This window comes from Lates calcarifer, linkage group LG13 (genome assembly GCF_001640805.2).
Source record: "Lates calcarifer isolate ASB-BC8 linkage group LG13, TLL_Latcal_v3, whole genome shotgun sequence".
NCBI classification, from domain to species: Eukaryota; Metazoa; Chordata; class Actinopteri; family Centropomidae; genus Lates; species Lates calcarifer.
Window position 1 is genome coordinate 19,199,935 of NC_066845.1, and position 21,738 is coordinate 19,221,672.

Below are 21,738 nucleotides of genomic sequence, written 5' to 3' on the forward strand. Positions count from 1 at the left end.
GACTCAGAGACATTTATACATGATACATTATACCAGATACATTCACCTGCATCATTGCAGTGATAGGAAATATAGATTAGTCAGTTTCAAATGTCATGAATGGGTTTAGCTCAGTACTACTGACATACTCTAGCTTACCTCTAAGCCTGCTCTAATCCCCATCCATGTGTAGACAGTCTCTTTATCTTCAAGGTATATATGACCATCTGGTTCACAGGGTAAAAAAATAATTGAACTGTCCATTTTTGTGAGAGAAGCTGTTGACTGTGTTCTCTGCCTCTGTGGCTTTCCAAAGCTCCTGTTTGTAGAGGGTTACTGTGTGTGTCCTTGGTGGAGTGTTTGTCTTGTGAAGATCTGTTTCCTTGTCAGTCATTTCCCTAGTTACACAAAGACATGGTCTAAACATGGTCTACACCCAACAAGCTGAGGGCACTATTTTTGACATTTTAAATGAGCAGTTATGCAGTATCATTAAGTATTTCCAGGACCCACACAACAGCTCCAAGATGTTGGAACATGAAAACATTGTGTGACAACAGACATGGTTAAATGTGAGCCGGGCAACACTTTGAGTGATTTATTTCAGTTTTACAGCAGAGTGCTTGTCTGGTAGTTTACTTTGCTGTTCAGGAAATAAACCTGAATTAAGAGGTTACCACAACAGGTTATAAGAGAGACTGCACTCGCGTGATTTTTTTTTCCACACCCATACACAGGATTTCCTCTTTATACATGAGATGAACTTCACACAGCACACTGATGGGAAAAGAGTCAAACGCAGAGTAGAAACACACAAACCACTGAGTGTGTGACAGCAGATGGAACATTTGTTAATCATATGTTTAGCCTCGCGTGGAATCCCCTGCCTCGCTCGCAAAGGGTTAAGACTGACCTACTTTCCGTGGCAACACTGAATGTCTGATGACATCATTGCTTTAATTTTAGCTCAAGTCCGGCATCCAAGGTTGGTCACATGACCAAGGAGTCGGCACCACATACACGTGTGTATGTGTGCGTAGTTGGCTAGTAAGTGGTTTGCTATATAGTACAGACTCAGGAAGTGGAGGGTTTGACATCACCTCTTCCATTCATTGTTGGCTTTCGATTTATTTACTGCACTGTAAGGTTTCCACTCGGTCAGTAAAGAACTGCAGCTCTGCTACCCATGTGTCAAAACGCTGCAGCAGTAAACAGTTATACCAGTAGTCAGGGTTTTGGTTCTCAAGACAAGATTTCGACAAGATTTCATCTTTTTGATCTTGAAGTCATGTTGTATTGGTCTTGCTTTGGTCCTCACTTCAACTCAGATGTTTTTTTATGAGGATGAGTAAGGGACAGATCTCATTCCTATGTTTCTTCTTGTTTAAAGGCTATAATAAAAGGTATATCGAGAGAACTGTTCAAGGCTTGACACAGTAAAACAACACTCAACACACACTACAGTAAAATATGTATCTGTGCTGTCTTTAGTACAACATTTCCAAAAATATAAACAGATTAATAATATGTCCTGAAAAGCATTAAGTTATTGTGTGTCCTTAACTTGGTGATACTACTGTATGTTTACATAATTTTCCATCAGCCTGATAATACTACATATATGAATTAAGTTTAAGCTGAATCGTTGTCTGACTGACTATATTTACCCATTAACTGCAACCCTCTACAACCTGCATGCAAACCCAGGAAGAGTCAGCTGCTACCAGGCACAGAACAACTGTTGTATAAACAGTGAATCACGTGTACAAGTGCAAATGATTTCCAATCAAGCTTTTTTTGATGGTTGTAAAATAATAATTTTATCAAACATCCCAAGAACTTGAAAAAAACAAGCAGATCCTCATGGGATTTCATGTGACATTTTTAAGTATAAAATCACTGTTAATTTCTTCATTTACATGCAATCATTAATATATAGGCGCTGCAGTGTTGTCATGTGTCATTTCTAATTAATGGCAATTAGCAGATGTTCATCCCTGCACTTTCTGTCCTGCTGCACTGTTTATAGTTCTGCATGTACCATTGAACAATGCTGGAGCCTACACTGATTCCTGGGCAGGATCGATAGCCTGTGTGGCATGATGAGTTGTGGTTGGTGGCTTGTTGGCATCGTTGGTGGTATCTCTGTTTGATGTCGGAGGGAGGTTGTCAGCCGCCTGGTGCCGCAGTTAATAAAAAATGAATGGAAAGAGAAGGGGGAGGAGCCCTCAGCTGTTGCTGGAGCTCTTTAACTCTCACCTCTCTGGCGGCTCCTCTGCTGCTCCCACTGGGCACACATTTTATTCAGTCCTGAATCCCACTGCTGCCAGACACTGCCAGGTTTTACGTAACACAGCGCCACAGCTGTTGTAGTTTTCATCACACACTATTCAAACACGCACATGAAAATATTGATTTCTGAAACATATTTATGTGAATTCTGTGAAGACTATCTCTAAAAAAGGTGGAGGATTGGACTGGTTATAATGTAAGACAAGGGATAAAACTAGTAGAAATGCATGGCATGTACTCACTCCTCAAAAATTCACTGTAAAAGGACTAAACATCAACCAGTCATCATCCTCTAGGAAGCTGCCTTTCATTTGAATTATTAAAAATATATTTTAAGCTTGACTGTAAATCCAGATGATTTAGTCTGTATAAAACATTACATGGCTTCATAGTGAAGGTTTTTCTGTTCTGCCACAGTTGAGTACTGGCCCTTTAAGCCCGGCTACGCCTGACTTGAACATATGGGAAGCTAATCTTAGCCCAAGTCCTGAGAGAGACAAGGCTGGCAACCAGCCACTGTGCAGGGCTGAGGAAGGGTTCTCTTGCTTTCTCTCTATCTGTTTTTCTCTTTCAAGTCTGAGCAATTTATGATTTAACTCTCAAATAAAAACTTATCACATAATAATTCAGGCTGTGATGTGATTCACCTGACAAAAATTGCTGTAGTATTTGAAACAACAGTGTTCTGTTAATGATTACATGTCTGTCCAATCAGATTTGACTGCTCAGCTCTTTTTCATGACTTGGCACACATTACCCTGGCAGGTAGGAGTACATGGTGTTCTTTTATTACTTTTGAACCCTTTTAACTCAAATATTTCCCAACCATTTCCCTTCTGTCTGTTGTCCACTCTCTTTGTTTCAGACCCAGAAATTTCGAGCATATTCTGTATATTGATTACATTCTTCTCCGTCTTTTCATGTTCCAAACCTCAAGCACAAAGAGCCGCCTCTAAAAAAACACCCCTCCCACCCCTTCCTTTTTATTTTTCAGCGGCTCCACCCTTCCCAACAGCCCCCCACCCATCACCACCTTTCCATTTTTTTTCTCTCCTCCCTCCCAAACCACTCCTCGCTTTCTCTTTGTGAAGAGTATTGGAGGGGGGAGGTAGAGAGGGATAGTCCTTCCCCAGCTGGGCTGTTCGTGCTGACTTGCACGTGCCGAATGTCAGGAGGTATGACTCAGACTGGATACCCTACACTCGTTACTACAATCTACACCCAAACACGCCCTGAACCTAACACCATCCTGCCTGGGAAGCGTGGGGGGGCAGATGGCAATGAAAGACAAAGAGAAAAAAACAGTTAAATAGATGATACAAGGATGAAATAACAAGGTGATGACTTAAATATGAATAATATGTGAACAGTCTGTTGTACATTATAGAGAGATAAATGGAAAGATACAGTACATACCTCCTCACAGAGGGTTTCTGATGTTATATCCTGCCCCAAAAAGGTACTATCTGTAATTTAACCATCTATATCCTTTTCATGAGATTAGCAATATCCAAAACAAACAACATTTTGTGCCTGGTTTGTTCATAAAAAGACTTAAACTTTTAGATTGTACTTAGATATTAGCTTAATTCGTTCAACCAGGCTACAACACTTTGTTTTGCTTCTATTCTGTTGAATTTAATGTGCTCAGTGCAGCCTTGCAGCCTCTTGTCCCGCCCACCAATAAACCCAGTGACCCTCAGTGAACAATCCAATACTGTATGCATACTAGGATGCATGTGTGTGGAGAAAAAAAATCATTAAAGTGTGCCTCTGCATTTACAGCAGCCCTCTGTGTCTTTGCCTCTCTGTGTGCATATGATGAGAAACAGGCATGTGTGTTTTGGGGGGGCAGGAAGAGAGAAAGAAAGTGAAAGATACAGAGGCAGAGAGCGAAAAGAGAGGGAGAGGGGGAAGGAGGGAGAGTCACAGAGTGTGTCAGATCAGATGACCTTGATGCCATTAGACTGCAGGGTAAAGGGGGGTGGGAGTGTGTGGGATCAGCGGTGGAGAGAGGTGGAGTCAGCTGACAGGAAGAGTGGGAGGAGGGGAATAGACCCTCACGTCATGATAGCGATGCTCATGTGAGTTGTTTAATGGCTGCTAGAGAAAGTGTTATTTTTTAACCCAAATGGCACAAATCCTCCCACTAATTAAAGGTGATGAAGGTGGAGAGATAATAAAATCACATCAGTTCACTCACTGAGCTCCTGAAACTGAACAATTTGTTCTTTATTGGCTTTTGTATGTTTCACACACACAGACCTCCCACTACCAACATGCTGGTAAAAATTTAAAAAGCTTGTTTCGCTGTGTGAGGGTTTTATGTCAGGACTTTGTTGAGAAGAAAAGACAAAGATGACTCAGGCTTAGTCATATGCAAGCTAACCCAACACACACTGCTGAGGAAGGACTTTTGTTGTCAGTCATCCCTCCTACAACCAAGACCTTTCCTCTGTGCTGCTGAGAAACAGTGAGCGAGAGACAGAAGTGAGAGAGATGGAGAGAGAGAGAGAAATGGAGAGAGAAAGAGAGAGACGAGGGCGTGAAACAACTCATTTGGATGATAATTTGACTACATTGTGAGATGAAGTGATCGATGTGAGAATTGGAGTCTCTGTTGTACCGTCCTCTCTCTCTCAATGCCTGGTTACAGCAGGTTTACTGTAAGTGTCATATTTTCCATTTCATTTTCACTAAAAGGTCAGTATACTTGGATTGTTGTGGTAATTTCCAGTGTTGATGTTTCAGTGTCATGTGAGAAAGCAGTTGAATTTAGCAAGGGCACGGCTACACACTGTATGCCTTCCAGTTATATTATAACCTGTCACGTTGGTCTGTTATCTAGTAGAGAAGTAACCCATTGTGTTCAGGGGGTAATTTCAGGACAGCTCTCTTGGGCAAACCTGAATAGCAGCATCGTGCTGTTGCTTCTGTGTATAGCTTTAATCACACAGATACATCTGAACACACTGTCCTTTTCTGTCACTGCTGCTTATCTAAATTCACTGGTAAATCTCTCTATTCATCAAAGAACTTCAGCATCAAAGAGGTAGTTGCAGTCAAGAGTAGTCTTACTGTAATTTAGTTCTATATACATACATTCAGTAAATTGTGTCATATAGACTGTATTTAACAGTGTGGTTAGCATCTGCATCATGTGTGGGAAACAGCTGAATTTGCTGCCGTAGAGGTTTCCCCTTCTGTGTTAATGTTTTGGTCAAATTGAACTTCTTTGTTTTACTCAGCTGTGTACGTGGACAGTGACAAAGTCACTCAGAGATCGTGTTTTCACAGTGAAAGTGAGTGAGTTAATATACTCTGTTGAAGTATGGTAGGCTTCTCTAGGTCACAAGTTCAGCTTATGTTTCTGTTCTGTTTTCTTGATGTTCATCTAATAACCATGGAAGTGTTATAGCCACGTTATGTCATTCATTTGTAGCACTGTTTATATTAGATCTAGCTGTGAAGACTGCCAGTCTGCCAAAATCTCTTTTAGCCCAATGACCACATTAGCTTTGAAAAATTATTTCATTTAGTAAGCGCTGTAAAGACAGTATTACTTCAAGAACTCCTTCCACTGAAAGGTCCTTTTCTGATAACAGCACAGCGCTGAAGTCTAGAAAAAGTCTGTTGTGTTCAGTAGTTCTTTGAAATGAGGAACTGTGTACCGAAAGCATGTGATTCAGGGGTTAAGTCGTGTCTTGAGCTCGAAATGCAGTGTCACTGCAGCCGGGGGGAGAGCATGAGTACAAGACAGTCGGGTGAATGAAAGAGCATGTTTCTGAGTGTCCGTTGGTGTGTGGTGTTGGTGATAGTGGAGAGTGGGCATATGTCAGAGGATGCATGTGCCCACCCAGTGGTGGAGGCAAGCGTCCTTGTGGGAGACACTGATGATGGTGACGATGCAACTACGTCATCGCCACATGTGTTTCCTACCTCTCTTGCTCACTGCTCTCGCTCTCACTCATTGGCACTCCCTGGTCATGTGACCTAATGCTCTACTTCTTCTCTCCTTCCCTTAGACAGCTTAGGCTGCGCTGTGTTTCTCTTTGGGATTGACGCTCATCTGTGTGTGTATATACGAATATGTGTGGCAACAGAGAGAAAGATAGAGTACAATTTACAGGGCCAGAGAGCGGATGCGTCAGAAAGTGTTGGGACGGTAATGCAATAAGCTATGCTAGAAGGAGAAAAGGCTCAGGAAACAAAACAGAGAGGCATATCGTGAGAGGGAGACAGGGGCAGATTGAGAAAACCAGAGAAAATGAGAGATCAAGAGAGACCAAGAGAAACAGGGGAAGCCAAAGTAAGAGAAGCAGGAAAAGGTTACTGAAGTTAATCCAGCCATAGCACAGTGCAGCCAGCTCATGCTCAGTAATATAACAGAAAAATACTACGCAGGAGCTGACAGCGATCTGCATGGGGGAGACGACCATGTTCACACCCCCCCCCTCCTCCCCCCTCCTCCTCCTGGTTAAATCTGCTCCAAAACTCAAGCAATATTGGAGAGAAGAGAGGAGACACCACAAGGCCGGTCAGCCAGCAAGTGGGCGAGAGGAGACACCCAGCGATAATGACGGCGTTGATGATGATAATGGCAGTGACGCCAAGGCAGAACAATGGTGAGGAGAGAACATGAGGACATAATCGTAGGCTGGTGGACAGGAGAGGACAGAAGTCTTGGGTTGATTACTTGTGGTTGCTGTCTTCGTTTGGCAACAACCTGCCGATCTTCTTTCTGTTTGTACCCTCTTCCTCTTCTTTATCATCTTCCCTCCCGTCACAGAATCAGTCACATGAATAACTGAGCGACTCTGTCTTGCTTTTAACTGTTATCTCCACAGACTTCTTGTGTTCCCTCTCCTCACTGTCTACTCTTGTTTGCTGATGTTGAAGTGTCATTCGCTGTTCTCTGTCCATTGCCCAGCATAGTTGTCTTGTTCTTTTACCTGTATTGTAACCACATCGCCATCATTCTTCTTTTTCCTTCCCCCTTGTAGGTGAGTGAGTTGACATTGTAGAGTTTTGTTGAATGATTCTCTAGAATGTGACCCTCAGCTTCCTTCAGTCAGAAACCTTCCACCTCGTCTGTATCCTTTGGATCTTGGAAGAAGGGCCAGCAAGACCGCCAGCAAACCATTTCCCTCTTGATCTATCAATATTTCTCTTTCGTGTGCATACAGCCTTGATAGAGGATCTATTATCAGCCTCAGGTGTAAGACTGAAGCTTCTTGTTTCACGCGATGAATGGGTAACCGATGTGAATGTGGATGAGGAAGAAAATGGACATCGAGCAACCATTATCGGTGGCTTCTCCTTTGGCCCAGGGCTGAGCTGAATCTGATGCCCAAACATGGAACAAAATCTCCGTTAGGAAAAGCAGATGCCGTTTGCAGAAGGCATAAACAAGCAACATATCATTGCTTTTCTTTGCTCCTTTTTCGGTTTCCGTTGATGCCGTTGTGAGTTGAGATTGTGTGTTCGCTTGGCAGCCGCTGGTTCACCTCTGCGCTCAAAAGCAGAGAAGCTCTGTCATAGCTAAAATACTATAACCAATATCTGGCTTTAGTGGATAAACAGAACATAATATAGTCTTATATGTAACATTATCTAATGTAGTATAGTAAGTAGTGTTGAAGGGTGTGGATAAAGACAGAGAGAGGTTTTTGTCATTGGTAAGAGCTCTGCTGCACTGTGCTGTTTCCTAGGCTGCTGGTACTAGCGACTATCCCTCACAGCTCTCTCTGTTTCTGCTCACTGCACACTCCTCCATTCCATCGTACGTGCCCGCTGTGGCTCAGATAATGGCCTCTCGCTCTGCACACACTGAAGAGAGAGAGGAGAGGAGATGGAGGGAGAGGCTGTGCGAGAGGGAGGGGAATGGAGAGAGGGAGGGAGAGAGAGAGAGGGGAAGGTGGGGGCTGCGAAGAGAAGCCGACTGCATGTGTAGCCGAGAGAAAGAAAGAGGATATTGAAAAAGGGAAGGGAGGAGCAGACAGAGATAATGAGAAAGGAAAAAGGAGAGAACAGAAAGCATCGGCCATAAGAAGAGGCAAGAGAATGAGAAACGTGTGTGTTGTGCTGGGGGGAGGTGTGTTGTGTGTGTGTGGCTGGCTGTGTGTGCCTGTGTGAATGCATGCATGCGTATTTCGGCGTTCGCTCTGTCTGTGCCGCTGCACAGACTGGAAGAAATAAAAAGGAACAACCCAACAAGGCCGGACTGCTTGTAGGTTGCTTTGCCGGCAAGCAAGTCTCATGCTCCTCTCTGTCTCCTTTTCTGCTTTCTGCTCTCCAACCGGCAGCTTTGTCTGGACGTCAAGGACCACGTAAGTATGCGTCGCTGGTCCTCGGGCTCTCAGCCGGCTTCATATTGTCAGCGTCTCTGCTTCATGTTCCTGCTCAGCACGGCAGCAAAGGAAGGGGTGGGGGAGGAAGGAGGAGGACAAGAGGGAGGATGGGGAGTGTTGTGTATCTAGGATTTAGGTTCAGCTGTCTATTCACAAGCTGAATTTAACCCCCTCACCACCACCAGTAGTAGTAGTAGTCTTTACACACTTTATCTCCTCCCTCTTTTTTTTTCTTTTTCTTTTTTTGCAGCATCAGAGTTAAACAGCACTTGTTTGGCTCTCACACAGAGCTATAAAGGCTTTTCTTGTTTAAAACACTCCCAGACTCAAGTGTCTGGTTTACCAGGTTCTGCAAGATCTGATCTGGTTAGGTGTGTTGATGTTTTTTGATGCTCTTATTGGTGTGTGTCAAGCTTGTACAAATTGTGTGTGTGTGTGTGTGTGTTTCTGTTTGAAATAGAGTGACACAGTTAGAGAGAGGACAGGGATAGAGTCCTTGCAGGAGAGTATGCTCTGTCACGGTGTAAATATTTGTCAAAGCACGTGGTTTGTAAAGTCCGGATAGTTGTAGGTGTAGCTGTGCGCTGCAGGTATCAGTGTAGCATGTCGATCCTGTACCGGCATATAGATTGACAAAAATGTCAATTAAGGTTAATCAAAGCTCAGATTATATGTGGATTTAAAGAGGTGTTATTTTTTGTGTAGTGTAGTATTTGTTATCTGCACCGGCACAGCTGAGAAACATCCACTTGTTCTAAATGTTGAGCATGAGGTGCTTTAAACCCATGTGACTTTTGTCTGTGGTAGTGTTTTGTGTATGTAACTGTGAGAAAAAGAGGAAAAGAGAGTCTCACTGTGTGACTGACAGTGCGTGATTGTGGGATGTTAGGTTGTGCAGTGTTGCAGTCACTCTGTTTCAACACTGCAGTTCTCATAACTGCCGCGCACAGCAACCACCCCCCCCCTTCCTCTTTCCCGTCTGATGCCACTGATAGTGCAGACATGGGGCCTCTCACGTATTGCATGCCGGCTGTTCACTGCCACCCCCGACCCCAACCACACACCACCTCTCACCAATACTACTGCCACCCCCTGGGACCCCCATCAGACACCCAGTGCAGAAGGTGGATTCAAAAGAACCGAGCATACTGCCTGTCCAGTAATTAGCCACTTCAAAGGCTTATTTTAATAATATTCAAATGATGGGGAAGCTGGACGTCAGGCTCACTTCTACTATCATACACTGATGGATCTACATACAGAAGCCATCTTATTTCTTTTTGTCTGGCTGGAGATAATAGGATACTCAGTGGTTTACATCTATCTGGAACTAGCTCACATTTATTTTGTGGTGTGAGACCGACAGCTGGCTGGACTTTAATGTGAGTTGTATGTATGTGTAAGAAATTATTTATATCCCAGTCACATCATAGTAGTTAGACATGTTGGAATACTCTGTGTTCAGCCACAACATGAACTCTGTCAATGATTTCTCAGCCTGCCCTTGGATTATCTTTGTTTGCTGTTCTTCTCTAGACTCATTTAATTATAATCTACAAGGAGCTAACCAGGGCTGAATATTGTTTGTGAGTGACATCTTAGAATTTAAGTGAACTGGAGTTACACAGTTGGCTTTAACATATCAAGATAACTCAGATTAGCAGTAATTTAGACAAATGTAGCAACATTACTTTTTAACTGTCCACACCTTTCTATTGTGGTCAAACTCAGACTAAAATAAATAGAATTCTTTGAAAATGTAATTTGACACATAGTCAGGTGATGTGTTTCAGTGTAACTACTAATGTGGCAACTGTCCCAGTTTTGACTTAGAGAGGAAGTGAGATACATGTATGTGGCTGCACTGATCAGCTCCTGATTAGTGTTGCTTCATGTCTGAGAAGGTCTTAAAATTGACTGAAGTTATATTAAAGTGAGATGAATTAAAAAAAGAAAAGAAGGAATAAGTCACTTATTTGTGACTCTTAATCAATGTGATTGTAGAATAATTCTTCATTCTATGTTTTCTAATTTTGTATGCTGGGATACAATGACTGTAAGAAATACTGCAGTTTAAAAATGACAGTCTGTATCCATCTATTACAGGTGCAGTTACCTTGTCACTTTACAGCCGAAAGTGGGTCATGTTGTAGAGCAGGTAGTGTCGAGTAGGAAAAGTGAGCCTTTGTCAAACATCATGAGCAAGAAGGTGTTGCCTATGTTTTGCTCAAAAATCACTTATAGGAAAGACAAAGATTTTCTTTGTTTTCATCATTGAAAACAAAGAAATGTTTTGTCAAATTGTGTGTCTCAAGATTACTTTTCAACAGTATATAGTAAATTTGAATGAGGATTAGAGTCAGGTTCACAAATAGGCTACTATGCTCAAAAGGCTTCATCTGTGTTAAATTGTTTGAACCAAACACCCAGCAAATTGAATGACATTGCTGTTGTTGGAGCTCTATGCTCTCGTATTTGGAAGTGAAATCTTATTAGTATTTTATGCAAGTGAATCTATCCACTGTTTGCCCTCTATAGTATGTTTTTTTTTTTTTTTTTTGGTCATAGTTACATGTTTTATTTATCCTCCAATCATATATGTCCACAACATCTGTAACACTTGATGGCCCATATGGATGCTCATATTGTCTGTGCACGCCAACTGTGAGTTCTACATCTTCTCTGCTACACCAGTGCCTGCTTCAACATTCATAATTCTTCATACAAAATTCTTCCTAGTTTCCCAGAGTCCCCTCATGTCGGCATTCAGGTGTAAATGTTTTTTCTCTCTGAATAAGTGTTCATGTTCATCAAATACTGTAAATCTCAGGGTCTGCTGGCTGATTTTCTCAGATTGTTCTAGAGCATTGCATGAATAGATCCACACTGCCAAACTCTTCAGTTCCTTGCAAATAATGGTTAAGCCCTCTATGTGTGTCCGGACCAAATAACTGTAAGGTTCAAACAGCAGATCATGTTCAAACAAGACTTTCTTTCACACTTTGACAAAGAATTTCAGTATTTCTAGTACTACACTTGGTCAGCAGTTCTCTCTGAAATATCTTATGACTGTACTTTTTTACCAACCAGGGCATGGCTACAGATTATCTTAGTAATACATACTGGTCTTCAGATATTTGGGTTATTTTAGCTTTGCCATTTAAGGTCTTGTTTTGGACGAAAATTTCCTGGGTTCATGCTAGTGATAGACTGATATGTTTTTTTTTGATTATTAGTAGTCAAAGAGGCTAATAACCGATATTTGGAGCCGATAATTCATTTGCAGTAAAAGTTAAAATATTGGCGCCAAAATTTTGAATAATACAAACTCCAACACTTAACTTTGTTTAAATGCCTTTAAGCATATGTTTATTTAAACAGCTTTTCAGATTTGCAACATGTTAAAGGTTTTTTTTTATCTTAGACAATAGACAATATACATTAGACAAATACATCTTTGTTTTAAAATTCTAACAAAAAGTGCAGGGAGCTCCCAGGTTCAGCAGCATGTCTTATAAAGTTAACTGAAATTTTAAATAAATAAATAAATAGCTTCCTGAAGTTTTATAAAGTAAATAAGACAAAGTTAAATAAAATTTGCACAGAAATGTGAGTCTCAAATCAATTAGTAGTCCCAATTGAGCAGCACCAGATTGTGGTGCAAAAAGCAGAGTTGCTCAGCATGTATGAGCACTGTGCATGCACAGCTTTCACCGCTGATTGGCTGTTGGCTCTTTGTTTAACCAATCAGATGATGCTGTGGGTGGGACAATGCTGGAAACAGCGTAGTGACTGCAGGCCGTCGATATGCGCCAAAATGCCGAATATCGGCACCAATAATCAGCCCAGCCAATAATCGGTCTATCCCTAGTTCATGCTCATCTCTCCAGTGAATGAGTGGTTAATTTCAGTGAACAGTTCAATTCAAATTAACATCAGCAAGCCCACTATGAACAACTGGAAAAAATATTTAAACAGAAGTCTTACATAGAACTTTTTCAAAGTTAAAAAGGTATCATAAACACCATGATAACTTACTTAGTGTTTGATTTTGGCTAATGATAGTACAGACAGGGTCTCCCAATACCATGGGTTACATGTTTGAACTCCAACTGCCTGCTTTGCATAGCCCAACTGATCTGGAGAAGAGTGTCCCTCTATAAACAACAGTGAAACTATGTCACATGACCTGTGACTTGCTTGACAAAACACGGCTGTTGTGAGATCACTCCACTGAAGCCATGGTTAATTCAGTTTTTCAGCCCTACTGACCTGACCCTGCTGCACTGTATGTTCTCTGTATGTGAGAGGTGGGAGGAAAAGAGCTGGAAGAAGGGAATGGAGTCTGACATTACTTGATGGTTGATACTCTATCAATTATTTTTAGCATGCAGATGAGTCGTACTAATTTATTAATTTACAGTGATTATTAAGTCATATATTTAATGTTTTTTTGCATATCAGTCCTGAATGTATTGGTTTCTTATAATCTCACTAACCTTGCTCATATCTGTCTTTCAGACTGTTCACGAAGTCACTTCAGTGGATGGCCCCAGAAGTGGAGGCCAGATGGAAATTGGGTCACATGACCGCCTCCAGGAAGGCGCGCTGAGCCTGGAACTGGCCAATGGGGTGAATCGCTACAGAAATGATGATGAGGCATCTATGGAAACAGAGCAGCAGAGGGCAGGAAGTGTGCCTCCAAGGCAGTGCTGGGTGACAGGACATGGCAAGGTCAGTGACACCCAACAACAGCAGCCATGTTGGAACAGCAGCAGTGGTGCAACCCCTGGTGAACCTGTCCACCATGCAAACGTGGAGGATGCCCATAATCTGGTGGCTTTTTCTGCCATTGCTGGCTCCTTGCCTCCTTCTTCCTCCTCTTCCTGCCTTCTTGTGCAGCCAAACACAGCCCAGCTATATGAGAAGTTCACCCAGGAGATGGGTGTTGAGGGGGCTCAGGCTAGCCTCTCTGCAGGGGCTCCTAAGGGAATCCACCAACCTCCAGAAGACCTGACCACCCTACAGACAGCACTGAACCAAGCCAAACATGGACACAAGCCCCCCAACTGCAACTGTGATGGGCCTGACTGTCCAGACTACCTTGAGTGGCTGGAGAAGAAGATTAAGTTGGCAACCAATGAGGATCAAGGCACCCACAAGATTGTCAATGCTTCCCCACACTCACAGCCTCATCTACAGCAACCCCTTTTGCGACATCACCCTCAGCCCCACCCCCAGGTGAATGGTGGTCACAGTTTGTCTAATTCATACTCTCAGCAGCAACAGGGAACTCAAGGCCCTCACCCCGACCAAGTGCCCTGCTCCAAACCCCCAATACCTTGCTCTCCCCAGGTGCTCTCCATAGCCAAGGAAAAGAACGTCAGTCTTCAGACAGCCATTGCCATAGAAGCCCTGACCCAGTTATCTGGTACCAGTCCACAAGCTGCTGGCTCTCCAGGTCAAACACCCTACAACAGTAACCACCACCAACATACCCAGAACCTACCATCCCAGCCCCACAATGGCTCTAGCTTGATTCCACCGTCTTTTGGCACCCACTTATCATCTTCACGTTCACAGTCCGTCCCTCCAGGACTACACACCAGCCAGCAGGCCCCAGTGTCCTGTGAGCACCACAGGCCCCAGTCGCAAGGCCAGCCACCCCATGCCGCCCCTCTCCCTTCCTCTACCTCTCCCTTCCTAGGTCAGGGAAAACCTCCAGGCTACAGCCCTAGTCCACAGCAGTGGCAGCAGAGCTCAGGCAGAGGCTCTGAACAGAGGAACGCATGGATGTGTATGAAGCCTGAGCCCCAGTCTCACTTCGCTGCTGCACCTCACAGTAGCTTAGACCCTATGTCAGAGCTCAAACAGCTGCTTGGTGACACCAGTGGCAAGTTCAGCAATGCTCATTTCAAGCTTCCAGTCACACAGCAGCTCAGCTTAACCCAGAATGGAGGTATCCAGGCCCAGGATAACCCAGCACTGTCCAGGTTAAAGCAAGAGCCAGGGGAGCACTACCATCACACTGCCTCCATGGGACATTATGGCATGGCTAATGGTCAGCAGCAGGGTCAGAACTACCCCGGCACTCCCTTGTCACCTGGCCAAGCAGCCATTAGTCACTCCACTCAGGCAGCTCTGCAACAGCACCTTCACTACAAGAGGAACCTCTTCTCTAACCACTCCTCTGGCTTTGGAGCACCAGGCCCACGTGCACCTCTGGCTTGCCAAAACTTGAAAAAATGGTGGCCACAGATGGAGGCAGAAAGTTTGTCACATCTGGCCATCAAACAGGAGCCTAAGGAACCCAAGAAGAGAAAAAGCAACCATGGATCTCCTGTCATAAAAGCTATGAGTGGGGTGCTTACAGGTCCTCCATTACCCAAACCCAAGCAGATAATCATCAAGAAGACCAAGCAGAAAGCCTCCATGCCAACCTTCCTGCCTCAGACTCAGATCACCATACAAAAACCACCAGTCCTCATGATGGACAGAGCCCTGGCCCTGACCAACCTGCAAGCAGGTTGTCTCCCCTCTCTGCCCCTCCACAGTAACTCCACTCAGGCTGCTGCTGCAGGCCTCCCTGCCCCAGCCCAATCTCAGGTATCCATTTCCTCAATGACTCCCTCTTCCACTGTTTCTGCTTTGTCAGAAAACACTCCAGCCCTCATGGGCCCTCTGCCCCCACCTGTGGCCCTTGTAGCCCATGCTAAGTCAGAAGGAGCGGGCAGCTTGGCCTCCAGTAACACCAGCACCACCATACCTCTGACCTCTACATCTCCATCCAGCACCTCACAATTACCGAGTCTCATCAACATAGACCCTAAGTACGAAGAACTGATCCGCCAGTTTGAGGCTGAATTTGGGGACTCAGCCCCAGATGCATCCACCAGTCAGTCCATGGAGGTGACTGCTCCAGCCCCTCAGCTGGGGAAACAGTCCCAGACCAGTCCTCAGGACCTCAGTCCCACATCATCATCCACCTCCCAGTCGGCTCCCTTAATTCTCACCACTCAAGCCAGCTCCACACCTCATCCAAAGGATGAGGAGATGGAAGTTAATAGGAATGAGTCAGGGACCCAAAGTGAAGCAAGCTTGAATCAGGCATCCACAGAAAGACCTGTGGCGGAGCAGCATGAGGGGTCCCTCCATGTCTCTCTGCAGCAGGAGGCTGTCCTGGAAAAGCAGCAGCAGCCCAGTGTGGTAGAGGATAAGTTCAGCATGCCATGTTCCCCGCTGCCTAAACGCATGAAGATTGAAGCTTCGGGTGATATAGCAGTACTGTCCACCACATGCTATTCTGAAGAGGACACACCCACCAAGGACAGTCTGCCTTCTTCGCCATCTCTAAGAGGCTTCCTTGAGTCTCCTCTACGCTACCTGGACACCCCCACCAAGAGCCTGCTGGATACTCCTTCCAAAGATCTACAGGAAGAATTCCCCTCCTGTACATGTGTGGGTAAGTCAGTGTGCTTGTATCTGTCAATATTTGTAAGTATGCAGGAGGATGAAGTTGCTATTAGTCCACAAACTGCACTAGCAATTTACAGACACATATTTAGTAATGTTGAAAAAACACACTACACTCCAAAACATTGTTGATTAATCTCTGAGAGGAGATAAATTTAAGCAAGTCTGTAAGGACAGTAAAGCTGACCAGTGTTAAATAGTATTGGCTTTTTTGTAAGTCACAAATAGTAAATGAACTGCACTTAAATAGCTCTTTTCTGGTCATGTCAACCAGTCATGGCACAGGTTACATTCATTCACACACACATTCATACATTGCTTGTTTTTACATATACACAGCGCTCTAACGCACACACATTCACACAACGATGCTACACTGGGGGCAATTTTGGGTTCACTACCTTGCCCAAGGATACTCCGGCACGCAGACTGGAGGAGCCGGGGATGGAACCACTGACCTTCTGATTAGTGGGTGACCCGCTCTACCTCCTGAGCCACAGCCGCCCTATAGCAAGTACCCTATAGCAGCATGAGAGCATGCATGTTTTGCAGGGAAGACACTTTTGGGAAAGACCCAGAAGTGTGATTGTTTTGCTGTATCTATTAAGCTAAACATGAATTATTCTGTCACTGTCTGTGACTATCAGTGTTTTACTCTACCAGTTGATTTAAACAGGTCTACTGTCAGGTTTTGTGTTTCAGTTCCCACCTCCAGCTTCCCCTATCTGGATGTTTGTTGAGTTGCCAGGGTGTGTGGCTGCGACCATCCATACTGCAACAGTGTGAGGCAATTAAGGCAGTGGGAAGGAACAATAGTAGTTGTGCCGTGGGTTTGGGTCTGCCAGGCAAGCAACAGATAGATAAAGTTACCCTTGGTGGATTTACCCTTTGATTCATCCACATTGTTAGTTTAAAAGGTTGGGTCTTTATTTATTAAGATCCAGCATGTCTCTGTCCATTAAGTCATCAAATCATGACTCAGTAAATCAGAATATTGCCACTGTAGCTACTGTGAGTCATTTACTTAGTCAACAACTGAATAATTAAATATTTTGTTCTCAGAAAAACTGTTCAGAAATTACCATGATTTTTGTGTAGTCACTGGGTGTTAACTGTACGGCTATGAAGGGTTAAGGCCTGGTAAATAGACCCTTGCTGTCCCTAAACACTGAAGAGGATGCACAGTAGGGGGAGAGCAGCTGCAGCAAAACACTTGCTAGCTGTGTGCTGTTACTGAGAATAAAGACCAGCAGACAACAGGTCTTCATGGTAAAGCATGGTTACACAGTGCCCTGTTAACTCCTGGTAGCACAGCACCACACTGGAATGAGACTGCCTCCAACACACACAGATACAATACACAACCATGATGTGCACATGGACACACACAATTTCCACGCAAGAATTTAGTATGACTCCTCCACTTCCTGCCCATAGCCACGCCCTGGTGCCTCCCTCCAGTAACAGGGGACTGTGACCTCATATTGCCTTTGAATCACACTACACTGTGTTCTGTGTTCACATTTCAGATAACCAGCTGATAGTGTAGTGAACATTTACATTCAGAGCATTTAGCTAATATTGTTATGCACTAGAGATGATACAGAATTGTTATGTACAGATGCAAGTGCAACACAGTTTTACTTGCCAAACAATCCTGTTTTTAAACACATGACAAACTGTTACAGAGCTATGCAATGCAGGGTCCATTACAGCCTAAATTACAGTCTAATTACAGTTAATGCAGGATACATACAGCTGCACTGTGTCACACACAAAGATAAGCACTGAAGTCATATGGCATGGTTTACAATTACAGACAAATGTTCACAATGGTCAAATGCACTCGCACATACATACACACGCTTATACACAACATACATAGATATACACAGTGTGCTCTTAGACACACCCTTAGTCCCTTTAAGTACTCACACAGACTGAGTCATTCATGCCTACCTCAAAAATCTTCTGCTTCGCACAGTATCTCCACACATGCACCACACCCTGTTGTCACAGCCCACTGTCTGTGCGTGGGGAGATTATGTGTGTGTTCATGTGTTTGTGGGAACTAGATGTTGCAATCAGTAGCACATTCTCACGCTTCTCATATATGATTTGGCTCCAACTACAAAGAGGATGTCTTTCAGTTTTTCCAAAAATACATCAAAACACACCAGCTGTACCTTTGACCTTGAACAAAACTCTACAGAAACTGAGATGTAATAACATGCAAAGACACAACCTCAGTCTTTACTAAGAAAAAGGGACTTTTACTGTAATGTTTTCAGCTTGAGTGAGACATTACTCAGTTCAATGAGGCAAACACCCATTAGCTTCAAGCAGAACTGCTTAAACACAGGGAGATTATTTATTTGATCACTGCAATAAACAAAAACATTTATAAAACCTAAGTAGTCTCCACCACAGAGGGGTTTTTTGTATATATAAAATTGATGCAAAAATTAATGTAGGTATAGAAGAATAAAGTATTGAATATGGAAGCATAGTTTCAAATGATCTCAGCAGAAACAGTGCATGATAATGGCTGTGACTGAAACACATGCTAATGAAGTACTTATTTCCTCTATGAGTGTAAGATAAGGAAGTTGAAAATGAATCATAAAGTGGTAAAAGAGTGGTATTGATTCTGATATTTACTCATGATATTATACTAACCAGATAAAATAATAGTAATAAATGTTATACAATGTGTAATTTTCCACAGGGCTTTTCAGGTCCAGTTACGAGTTGTTTCTTCACTCTGTATTGTCTCTTTTTCTAGAACAAATCCTGGAGAAAGATGAAGGGCCCTACTACAACCACCTGGGATCTGGACCTACTGTAGCCTCCATACGAGATCTGATGGAGACAAGGTGAACAGTCTCTTCTCTTCTCTTCTCTTCTCTTCTCTTCTCTTCTCTTCTTCTCTTCTTCCTACATGTTCTTGCTTCCCATGCCTCTCCCTCCTCCTCCTTCTCCTTCTCTCTCTCCTCCTTCTCTCTCTCCACCTTCCCCCCTCCTCACATTTTGTCCTTAGGGAATCTGTGACCCAGAATCCAGTAGGAGGAACAGGAAATATCAGCATCATCAGCATATCAGAGGCAGAGCAAGAGGCACAGGAGTAGCAGCAGATGATAACTGAGCATGAGAAGAATGAGGGAGGAAAAAGAAGAAATCCAATTATAGAGAAAGAGAGAGAGAGAGAGAGATGGCGGGAGAGGAAGTCAGAAGGAAGGGAGGGAAGAAGAGAGGAAATAAAATTTTAGTAGAAAGTATGATATAAATGATATGGTGCATTTTCTGTGCATTAAGATCAAATTCAGTTATTTGTATTATATAACAGCCCTCTACCTTTGATTAAGGCTGAAATTTGGTGTTCAATACAAAAATACATACATAACTTACAACAAAACTTTTTACATGCACATAATGCACATATAAACCTAACCTCAGTCAGCAATCTCACAGTTAAACTGAAGGTAAAATATCAAGAAATAGATGACATTTAGCATTAGACATCAGCACTTATAAATCTAATCTACGTTTCGTACACAGTACTGATTGAACAGCCTCACCAAACTAATCCAATAAACTGCTATTTCTTTCTCTGCAATGCATTAGTAGATATTGTTGTAAAATGACAGATTGAGTTTAGCAGTTTGATCTTCATGGGATTATTACTTATTCAGTTTAGGCGGGAATAGCAAAGAGCCCCCCTGCTGGTTATTTTAATAACCAAAGTGCACCCAGAGCCTCTATAATGGAATTGTTGTTAAAACTAAAATATAACACTGATGGAACACAATCAACTGTTTATAAGGGAGAGTTGGCACCCTTATCATAGATGGGTTAACACATTCTGATGATGTCTAATCATGTCTGTTATTTGTAACCTCAGAGTACAAAAACACCTTGTACTAAATGTAGTAACCTGCTATAACTGGATGCCTCATTGTACTGAGTCACATATTTGGCTGTTACCCACTGAACGGCTGGTTTTCAGTAAGACCAATGAGTCATTAGTCCCTAGAGAGGACAGGTTGAGTGGGGGATGTTAGGCCAGAGACCACTTTTTGTTGTTTGAGAGATGATGTAAGATGTTAAGTCCTCATAGTCCCTAGCTGACCTTTGACCCACCCCTGACCCTTGTAGGCCACCCCTGTGGTGCGAGAGCCTATTCCCCTCCCACTCTCTCACCCCCTCAGGGTGATTCCTATTCAGTAGGAGCCCCTTGTGTTCACCGTCATGCCAAATCTGCTCAGGACTGAAGTTTTCACAATAGCAGGTATCAAGCAGTCCAGGGACCTGATATGGCATCTGACAAGTTCTGATGGCTTACCCCCACTCCAGTGCAACCTCTGACCCCTCCCTTCTCCTATGCACCTTCGCAGTCTACCAAAAGATGAGCAGAAATGTAGTCTGTCAGTCCCAACATTCCCACCACTGTTATTTGCTCAAGCAGGTGTTCTCAGGCACATAAACACAAACACACAGAACAAAAATGTATACACATGCACACATGCATGTACACAAGGACACAAGGACACAAGGACACAAGCTCCAGCACAAAAATATGTCCAGGAGAAGCCATGTGGCTGGCATTGTGTAGAAGCTAGTGGGTTTTGGTTTACACTGACGTATTTGTGTGAATCTCAGCAGAGCCTTGTCAACGTTCCTCTCCAGCCAGAACTGCTGAGGTGGGGCTGTCTTTGTTCGACTTGACATATACTACTGCCACTAACAGACTCCTGTAGGCACACAGCCTTAAAGAAAATACCACAGATTCAGAGAAACAGGCAAAAGCTGGCAAAAAAATAAGAAATGAGGTCTTAATGAGGTCAGTCATGACAAAAATAAATCACTGATCAACTTCTGAACAACAGGAATGTGTCTCCTGCAGTCAGCAGCTGCTGAGGTTCTGTTGGACTGTTGCTGAACATCTGTAACCATGTGTTGCTCATACTTTTTGCACTGTTGCAGCAGTTTATATCAGATTACTCATCCCAGTAAATTGGTAATTTCCTTTTCCTGTTTTTATGCTGCGCACAGTATAGTTTAAACAGATTTACAGCATGAAAATAGGTTTGGTTTTCTTTTTAATGTTTTTTGGACTGTGAATTTCAGGAACACAACATACATTCATACAGGTGGTCAGTTGGCTGAAGCCTTTGTGGTGTGTGCCAGTGCAACTTTTAACAGAACACATGAGGCCATAAGAAACAATGCAAAGCATTTGATCTTTTTCAGCTTTTGTCAGCACCAGTTCTTTGAGGTCAGCTTCTTGGCCCGTAGGGCCCTGACACACAGAGAAGACTAGAGTGTGTGTGTTAAGTCTAGTGACACTTGAATGTCAGCTTGTTTTGTCAGAGCCCTAAAGCCAGGCATCAGGACTGGAGGCCATTCTGGCTCCAAACATCAAATGATGAAGAGAATGAACATTAAAATTAATTAAATTTATTTTCCATCTATGTAGATATGGAGAGAAAGGGGATGCCATCCGGATTGAGAAGGTGGTATACACAGGCAAAGAGGGAAAGAGCTCGCGAGGATGTCCTATTGCAAAGTGGGTAAGTAGCAAAGTAACAAGCTTTTGTTTCACGGTAGATGTGATGAAGGCTTTATAAACAAAAGAAAGGTCCAT

The 21,738-nt window shown here is 43.3% G+C and overlaps 1 protein-coding gene across 1 annotated transcript in view; it reads left to right on the plus strand.

The window, feature by feature from the left end:
• The window catches only part of tet3 (tet methylcytosine dioxygenase 3), a 34,734-nt gene that overhangs the window by 2,263 nt on the left and 10,733 nt on the right, over positions 1-21,738 (plus strand). The window contains 3 exon segments of the mRNA XM_018668944.2: positions 13,143-16,083; positions 18,880-18,970; positions 21,571-21,664. Coding sequence (XP_018524460.1) covers positions 13,143-16,083; positions 18,880-18,970; positions 21,571-21,664 — 3,126 coding nt within the window.